General features: G+C 47.1%; 1 protein-coding gene across 5 annotated transcripts in view; it reads right to left on the bottom strand.

Annotated features, from left to right (window-relative positions):
- Window positions 1-2498: 2498 nt before the first annotated feature.
- FBXO10 (F-box protein 10) overlaps window positions 2499-9632 on the bottom strand; it is a 68730-nt gene continuing 61596 nt past the window's right edge. For all 5 annotated transcript variants that reach the window (XM_043547258.1, XM_043547260.1, XM_043547259.1 and 2 more), the window contains 2 exons: window positions 5789-5970; window positions 2499-4473 (listed from right to left, as the gene is read on the bottom strand). In XM_043547258.1, the coding sequence (XP_043403193.1) occupies window positions 4296-4473; window positions 5789-5970 (360 nt within the window). In that variant the 3' untranslated portion in view covers window positions 2499-4295. The remainder of the gene's footprint in view (window positions 4474-5788; window positions 5971-9632) is intronic.

The following is a 9632-nucleotide window of genomic DNA, read 5'->3' as shown; positions in this document are numbered from 1 at the left end:
GGGGAAGGCCAGTGCATCGCCTAGGGCCACTGCAGCGTATCACATATCTATTACAGAACATGGGCTTGGTGCCCACTCGTACTACGGCCCTGTTACGCTGCTCTGGTGCCAGCAGGGGATCAGAAACAGGGACCTTTCTGCCAGCATAAAGCTGGCTATACACTTGCCCTACTCGCTGCTGCTGGCACCGAGGGTGAGCCAGGGCTGGGAAGGGGTCAGCGTTCACTGCTGCCTAGGGACCATGGGAAGCAGTGTGTAAGTTAGAGCAGCCCTGAAATGTCTCTAAATGACACCAAGGGCCAGACAGGGCCCTGCACAGCCTCAGACTATGGGGCCATAAAGGTGTCTTAAAGCATGTTTGTCCCTCTCCCCCTAGTGCATAGTGCAGGAGAATTGGGGTCAAGGCATGTATCTCTGCATCCTGCTAGAATATGTACTGTAGCACTTCTGTGCAACATGATGCCCACTGCCAGAGCAAACATGCCAAAGTTTCCCCCCCACAAAAGCAATCAGTAGGGCTGGGGGTCCAGTTTCTAGTGTGGGATTATCAGGGACTATGTCTTCAGAAGACCAAGCTTCACCACTGGTTTAATAATCTGGTCTCCCAAATGTGGCCGCTGCCATCTCCTGCCCATTACAGAGTCTGTCCACGTCCAGGCAAAAATAACTGTGTTCAGTTCAGCTGCTCAGCGCTGACCCGTGCTTTGTTCCACCGGCTGACAGCCCCCTACAGAATCTGTCATGCCTATTTTTCCCTGGTTATTTAGAAAGTGGAAGTTATCTGTAAATTACAACCTGCCAGACCCACTTCTCAGCCCGCCCAAAGCAGCTGTTCTTGGTAATTGGTGGGGAAATGTATTGCTGGATTTACACTGAATAAGCCTCTGAAAGCCAGCCTGGCTCCAGCATCTAGTGGCCTAACAATCCAGCTCTTTGTGCTGATTTAATTAAGCTCTTGACCTGCTTGGCACGGGGATTGACAGCAGCCTTTCTTCAAGTCCTTCTGACAACAGGTGTGCTTCACTTCTGAATGGTCCTGTTCACAGTGGGCTAGCGCCACTAACAGAGTTACGCATTGCCCAGGTGCCCTATACAATGCATGGGTGGGGGAGGAGTGAGGAACACCCCCCCCCCCCCCATGATCCCAGTGGTTAAGGCCTCACCTTGCATGTCAAGGCCCTGTTTTCAAATCCCCACGCTGCCTGATATGGCCTGCTCTGTCCTAGGTCAGTGCCCTAATCACGGAGCGCTCTACATATTCATTAGGCCAGAGTGTAAGTGTTTACATAATGCTGCCCCTCCAAAAATAACCCCCCCAGCCCAGTGGTCAGGGCCCTCAGCTGTGAGATGGGAGAGCTAAGGACAAGGCCTTTCTCCTCACTGGGCTAGTGGGGAAACAGAGGCAGCTGTAACCCCTCCCCCCCCCTTCTCAGCTTTTCTTGAAAAAACAGCTGACCTGGCTGCCGGGAGGGTTCATGGCTGGGAATCCTGAGCTGAAGGGGGCTCTCCCTCTGGCCCAGAGTTAGGCATCCAAGGCCCTTAGAGGGGCAGGGCCTAGGCACACCCCTCTCCTCCCTATTTCTGACTGGTTTGTTTAGATGGCTTAGTGTGCAGGATTCTGTGGATCTCATTCTCAAGTGCCTGGTCTCCCCGGACCTTGTACAGGTCACCTGGGAGCCTCATTCGGGGTGTGGATTCCACCAGGCAGCAGGGCGCCTAGATGTTATGTGTTGCAACGCTGAGTCAGAGTCCCACCCGGGGATCTTTAGGCTCCTAAACACCTTTGAAAATCTGGCCCCATGATCTTGCAACACCTGAGTATCACAAGCACTAATTTGACTGGTTGATCACTCCAGGGGTGCTAATCCCATTGACACCAGTTGAGGATCTAAGCCCCACGTGTGAATTAAGCCTGAGAATTAAACAGGATGTTAAAAATCAGAAAAGTTTGAAGAAGAGTCTGACTAAGTTACTACAGCTCAGAAAATCCCCTCAGAGCCTGATCTGTGTGAAATGAACATTGCCACACAGGTACAGGCTGACGGGACCTTGCATGCAAGCTCTTGCTCTGAGGAAGTTAGGTATTAAATGATTCTGGTCAATCATTTCTCTACTTTCATATTATTGTTTAAAAGCAGGTCACATGGCTCTCTTAAAAGCAGGTCACGTACCTCTGTTTGTGGCATGTGGACAAGTATTGAGAACCTCTGGAATCAGTAACACTGGTTATATTTGCAAAAGTGACTAATGATTTCAGGACACTGGTTTTGGGTGCTCAACCTGAGATGCCTTAATGGGATGTGATTTTCAAAGGACAGATGCTCAGCACTTTCTGAAAACCAGGTCCCTTTTAAGGCAGCTCAGGTCAGGCACCCAAAATCACAAGGCACGTTTAAACATTTGGGCCCTTATTCACTAATGTCTGGAAAATGCCAGTGACTACCTGTAAATTCTAGTGTTTGCCTCATGTTTGCAAAATAAGAGTTTAAAAAAAAACCTTAAAATATAGCACTTTATTGTTGTAATATACAGTTTTTAATTACAAAAGTTTTCACATAAAACAATTGTTTTTCTTAAAAAAAACCAAAAACATAGGGGCCAGATCCTCAGCTGGTGTAAATCAGCATCGCTCCGTTCACTTTAATGGAGTCAATGGTTCTTCAGTGGAATCATGTCAATTTATACCAGCAAGGGGTCTGGACCAGGATGTGTCTCACAGACAATGTGAAGTGGATAGAGAAGATCCAGCATAGAACTTGCCTGAAAAGAACAGAAGGATCAAGGTCCCCAGCTGGTATAAATCCACTGAAGTCAACGAGACTAACTGAGGCTCTGTCCCAAAGTGAGAAAGGCTGAAATGTGAAAGAGCAACACCCTCCTTTGCCCTGTAATTCCAGCATCCTGCAGAAGGCAGAAAAAGCTTCAGCTTCCATTATTGCCAAACTGTAACAGCCCTAGATAGGTGCCTTGCTGGGCCTGGAGTCACAATGCTATATCTCAAGAGCACAGACAGGACAACTCTATATCACGCAGGCGAGCCCCGTCTGCACACGGGATCAGGGGCAAAGAAGAGCCCTTTGCATATTTCTTACTCACCTCCCAAGATTCAGCAGCAGAAAACGTTTTGGAGTCATCCCGATTTCTCATGCTATAGTCACGACGTGGTGCAGCACATTGTGACTTTCACACTTGCCTGCACAGCTGAACTCCCAGGACCCAGTTCATCCTTGCAGAAGCACTTTGGGGTCTGTCTACAGCAGGACACTGACCCACTGCTTGAGAAGTTTCAAGAAACTCTTTAAGTGGCAGGAGTGAAAATGTTTGTGTCTCATCCTGGTCACAGCATTGGTTCAGGAAGACCAATCGCTGATGACCGCTGTCAGGGAAGGATGAAGGTGCGAGGGTAGATGGACTCCTAGCATTTAAAAGGTGCTGTGTGAAACCTGACTTTAGTATTTGGTCCTCCTTGTTCAATACCATTTTAGCTCCACTGCAAATTGGGCCTTAACGCATCGTCTCCAACACTGGGACTTAGAGGAGGCCTGGACATTTGAGCATTACAAATGCAGCAGCAAATTTTACACTGCAGGCCAGAATTGCTATGAGCAGTTATTTCCTGGAGATAAACCAGATTACACAGGACATATTATCGGCTTCTAAAACCCTGCACTCTTTACATCCTTTTCCCTGTGCAGGTGGCTCCCAACAAGCCACTATGGAGTATTTTTTGCCCTCTTTAAAAAAAGAGAAGCCATCATCACATTCTGCCTGCTTGTGACTGAACTTTGAGTGGTGTTTTTGTTGCTGTTTAGTTTTTTGCCCTGCCAGTTGAAGGGCTTGGAGTCAATCTACGGCTTCATGCAACTGCAATGCTCCTTTCATTTTGCCTCGGCAACAGGCAGATTGTGCCTTTCCTCTGGGCTGAAACAGTTCCAGTTCCTGGCAGGAAAGTAAAATTCATTCCAAGTTCCTTTTCTAGGCCACTAACTGGCTAGACTCTGGCATTATTGTGGTCTATCCGAGGCGACTGATTTACTTGGCAATTGCTATAAGATTGGTAGAATGGCTCAAAGAAGGAGAAACGAAAAGCCGATGGCAATGTGCTCCTGCCACTGTTGATTTAGTGTGTAACATGTTTCGTGAGTGGCAATATCCCAAAGTGATAAAAGGAGGAGGAATTAAAATGAAGAGCTCGCACTGAAAGCTTCTTGCAACGAATGGGCACAAGAGACCCTTCCCAGCTTGGTCTCTGCAGTGGCACCAGCCTAAGGGAAAGGTGAAGAAACTCACACGAGTCAAAGAATAGTGCAGAAGATGCTCCCATTGTTGTGGCAGCCTCCGTCCATCCGTGCAGCTATTCTGGTCGACATGGTGGTAACTTTCTGACTGTTTGTTGCCGAGGAGGTTCCTCGGGTGGATCCTTCGATGTAAGGTCGTGCTGGAGGGTTCTCCAGGGTCCATGCAACGTCAGACCTGGAGAAACAGAAAAAACATCCCACAAGCATCTATTAGCAATCGGGGAGGGGGAGGAGCTTCGTTCTCAGCCAACGGAATGACTCCATTGTCCTGACTCGAGAGCTGATTGATGTTTTTGGAATTGGGAAACGTCAAAGAAAATCTTTGTCAGAATTTTGCATTTCAATTAAAAAGAAAACATGGGAAAGTAAATTGATTACATTTATGAAAATCCCCCCCACACACACACATTTTGTTCCAACTCTCAAGAAGAACAATGTGTGTTAAATTTTGGAATTTCAATGAAATGTCAAATTTTGATGAGAAAAAAAAAAAGGGGGGGGGGGGAATCCAAACACATTTGTGTGATTTTGTTCCCTGTTTTTCAACCACCTTCTCCATGTGAGCGCAGTGCAGGTCTTGGGGATGTGGTGGGTCAGGGAAAGACAGCGGCGGAGGAAAAGTGTACTTCTGGAATCTGCATAAAGAAACCCTGGCTAAACTGGTTACGTGAAAGAACAGGTTTGTTTGGGGATGAAATGAAAGCTGTTGGGGATTCAGTAGTCACGGCTGATTTGGGTCTCAAGAGAGGAATGCACTAAGGGTGCAGGCCTGGAACTGTACACATACACCCAACCCACACAAGAATTGCCTGCCTTCCCGTCCACCACCGAGTGGTGCTGATTTTCGTTTGACTGAGAACAATGGAAAGCGACAGCCCCAGGCTCTGAGGGCACTGCTGGTGATTTTACAGGAACAAATTCAGAAGCACAATCCACTCAGATCAGCTCTTCTAACAAGCAGCAGCTCAGAGTGGAATACTAGTCTGTCTGTCGGTGTTTCACGGGCCGCCCGCCACCAGGGGAACGGGGGTGTGCGCTCAGGTACATCAGGCTGTTCCTTTCTCTTCCAACCTCCCTTCAAAGGCCAGGTGAAATCAATTGGCCCTGTTCAGGGAAAAGGAGGCCACACCCAGATCTGAGAACAAGCCTGCTAGGAGAGAGCCAATGGAAGAGCATTCTTGGGGCCGACATTAGAACAGCTGCATCAAACTTCTCGCTTCTCGCCAGTGGGGAGCCTGGTTTTCCCATGGTCAGGAGTGAGATGATTCCAGCCTCCGTCTCCAGGTCCTCACAGAGCTTGGCACTGCAGGAGCCGGTGCCTGGAATAGCTGAGCAAATCTGCCCCAATGGAAGAAGAGGGGGAGGAAAGCGGAGCAGGCTCATGGCCTGAAGCCCCCAGCTCGTGGCCTCTCCTAGGGGTCACTGCCCACATTTTGAGAAGGGCTGTTCTAGGCCAAGGGACTCGTTAAAGAGCAGCGCGAGGGGCTTACTTGCTCTTGAAGGTGAGGAGTTTGTTGTTCTGCACAATACAATCTTCTGCATTCGACACCTGCTGCAAAATGGTCTTCTTGGCCCTCCCTTGAAAAATCAGGTTTTCCTGCACCAGGCCTTTGGTTTGGTCAAGCATAACAATCCCATAATCCCAAAAGGACTGGATCCTGTTCTTGGTTACCTGCGGGGGAAATATCCCAACATGGCACAACCAGAACCTGGCAAGAATATTGGGCCAGGTGGCCTTTTCCGTGATCTAATCAAATAAAGTGCTGAAGTTGTACATGGTACTTAAGTATATCTATTAACCTGTCATCAGTACAAACAAAACCCCAAAGATCTTGAAGTGTAGGGCCCTGATTCAGCAACCTGTCCCTATTCAGCAAAGCACATGCTCAGCAGTAACCACATACCTAAGTGCTTTGCTGACTAGACACAGATTTAGGGCTTAAATGCACTGATGAACTGGGGGCTAAATGTCCAAGTAGGACCAATACAGTTAAGCAAAGGGGCAATGTTTAGGCCAGACTAGAACAGAGAGAGATGGAATGGGGAGGTTACAGAGTTCCAGGATGGTTTCTCATGTGCTCACAGAACTTTGAAGGAGTCACGTTTAGAAGGCTGTTAATTCTGTTTTTTAAGGTGTCCTTGTAACCCAGAAGGCTCACACCTGGGGACGGAGTTCTGGGAGATGGTGTGTTTAAATACGGTGTTGTCTGAAGGTCAGCGCTGTGCCCAGTGGGGCTAGGCAGCTGGACTGCAGGTTACACGTCTCAGAGAGAAGTGTGCTGTGAGACCCTAAGCCTGGGACAGTGACCACACTCCATTCAGGCTCCAGAGGCTTAAAACACCCAGAGATCCAGGGACCCAGAGGTTGGGTTGTTCCAATGGTTAATTACTCTTCCTGTTAAACATTTAAAGCCTTATTTCCAGTCTGAATTTGTCTAGCTGCTACTTTCAGCCATTGGATCGTGTTAAACCTTTCGCTGCTAGAACTTTACCAAAGGTTGTGGTGGAGTCTCCATCAGTGATCATTTATAAATCAAGAGTGTATGTTTTTCTAAAAGATCCGTTGCAGCAATTATTGTGGGGAAGTTCCCTGGCCTGTGTTATGCAGGAGGTCAGACTAGATGATCCCTTCTGGCCCTGGAAGCTCTGAGTTAGAACTAGGATCCCCTCACCGCTGAACGTCTCCCATGGGCAGCAGTCCCAATCTCTATCATCCTTGTTATCCTGGGCAGAGCCACCAGGGGCAGTGCAAACTGTTTACTGCTTCTCACGCGACTCTCGGGACAGGTAAAACAGTTCCTTGCTAGAGTCTTCATGAGAAACAACAACAGCAACTAGTGCAGCCCGGGCTTCAATCAATGTCCCCTGGGGCCCGTGACAATTTGAATTCTCCCTCAGTCCTTTAGGGGTACTTGCATCTGGGGAGCAGTATGATTAGGGTTTCCATAGGTCTAGTTTTGCCTAAGGCCCAGACAACAACAGCTCCCTGATCAGAATGTTTTTCAGAAGGAGTTAGTGGTTCGTGAAGAGAACAGAGGAGAGAGCACTCATCTCTCTAGCCTAACCTCAGAGCTCTCTGCGCGTTCATTGCCGGGGCCTTTTCAGTGACGATTATTGCAACAGTCGAGTACTGCACCTTGCTGCGGCTTCACCCCACCAGAGACTAGAACAAAGGTGCCCTTAGGGTAATACTGGCAACTCGCTAGGAGTGGGATTGCTGCATCTAGTTTGCAAACATCGGAGCAAACTGCAGCAACTCCTGCTTTTAATGCAGTGGTCCAGCCTGCAGTTTCTGGAGGTCTCAACCTGCAATGCTCCCTCTTGCTCCAAGCAGCTTGGGTGTTTGGCTGACATGGAGCAATGCATGCTGGGATCTGTAGTCCCCATTAGCCACACCAATACACTAAACATGAAAGCAAATGTTGACCATATTGCAGAACTCTGTGGGCTGCATTTGGCTTTGGGGAGGGATTTTGGCTACAACAAGGGCAGTGGAGCAACTAACTAAATAAAGCACGTGGGTGAGGAGAAAGAGAGAGTGTGCCAAAGACAAGCAAAGTGACACTCCACTGTAGTCAAGGGGACTACCGCAGTCTCTTGACTGTCTCAGCTGCTCTCTTTCATGGCAAATAGGTTCCACATGGAAGACAATTGTCTATCCACATACAAGGAATAATCACAGAGCTACCTATGCTGGGAAAAGTCAGATCAACACTGTATGAAAAGTAAAATAAAAATCAACATTGGAGTGACAAATGTGCTATTAATCAGAAGCGTGGCCTAGCAGATAGATGAACATGATTTGTAGGGGAAGAATCAACTTGGTTTTTATAAACGGAAATCATGCCTCACCAATCTATTAACATTTTTTAAGTGGGTCAACAAACTTCTGTACAAGGGTGATCCAGGGGATACATTGTACTTGAACTTTCAGAAAGCCTTTGACAAGTTCCCTCACCAAAGGCTATTAAGCAAAGTAAAAAGTCATGGGATCGGAGGGAAGATCCTCTCATGGATCAGTAACTGGTTAACAGATAGGAAACAAAGGGGTAAGAATAAATGGTCAGTTTCAAAATGGAGAGAGGTAAATAGTGGGGTCCCCCAAGGATCTGTACTGGGACCAGTCCTATTCAACATATTAATAAATGATCTGGAAAAGGGAGTGAACAATGAGATGGCAAAATTTGCAGATGACACAAAACTACTCAAGATAGTTAAGTCCAAAGCAGACTGTGAAGAGTTACAAAGGGATCTCACGAAACTGGGTGAATGGGCAACAAAATGGCAGATGAAATTCAGTGCAAAGTAAGGCACATAGGAAAATATAATCCCAACTGTACATCTAAAATGATGGGGTCTAAATTAGCTGTTACCACTCAAGGAAGAGATCTTGGAGTCATCGTGGATAGTTCTCTGAAAACATCCACTCAGTGTGCAGGGGCAGTCAAAAAAGCAAACAGAATGTTGGGAATCATTAAGAAAGGGATAGATAATAAGACAGAAAATATCATAATGTCACTGTATAAATCCATGATATGCCACACTTTGAATACTGCGTGCAATTCTGGTCACCCCATCTCCAAAAAAGATATATTTGAATAGGAAAAAGTACAGAAAAGGGTAACAAAAATTATTAGGGATATGGAACAGCTTCCATATGAGGAGAGACTGGGACTGTTCAGCTCTGAGATGACTAAGGGGGGATATGATAGAGGTCTATAAAATCATGACTGGTGTGGAGAAAGTGAATAAGAAAGTGTTATTTGCCTCTTCACATAACACAAATACCCAGAGTCACCCAATGAAATTAATAGGCAGCAGGTTTAAAACAAACAAAAGGAAGTATTTGACTGTGCGTTGTGTGAAGAATCTGTGGAACTCATTGCCAGGGGATGTTGTAAAGTCCAAAAGTATAACTGGGCTCAGAAAAGAATTAGAGAAGTTCATGGAAGATAGGTCCATCAATTGCTATTAGCCACGATGGTCATGGACGCAGTCCTGTGCTCTGGGTGTCTCTAGCCTCTGACTGCCAGAAACTGGGACTGGACGACAGGTGATGGATCACTCAAAATTGCCTTGATCTGTACATTTCCTCTGAAGCACCTGGCATTGGCCACTGTGGGAAGACAGGATACTGGGCTAGATGGACCATAGTTCTGATCCTTTTTATGAGCACTGCACAGGGACTTTGGAGAGCTGGACTCTATTTTGGGTGACCTCTGGCAAGTCGCTTCCCTCTCTGTGCCTCAGTTACCCCCCTTGTAAAATGAGGATAATGATGCTGACCTCCTTTGTAAAGAGCTTTGCAACCTGCTGATGAGAAGGGTGAAGTAC

Source organism: Chelonia mydas, chromosome 5 (genome assembly GCF_015237465.2).
Source record: "Chelonia mydas isolate rCheMyd1 chromosome 5, rCheMyd1.pri.v2, whole genome shotgun sequence".
Classification (NCBI taxonomy): Eukaryota; Metazoa; Chordata; order Testudines; family Cheloniidae; genus Chelonia; species Chelonia mydas.
The sequence above is the reverse complement of the archived record's forward strand: the minus strand, read 5'-3'. Positions and strand labels throughout refer to the sequence as shown.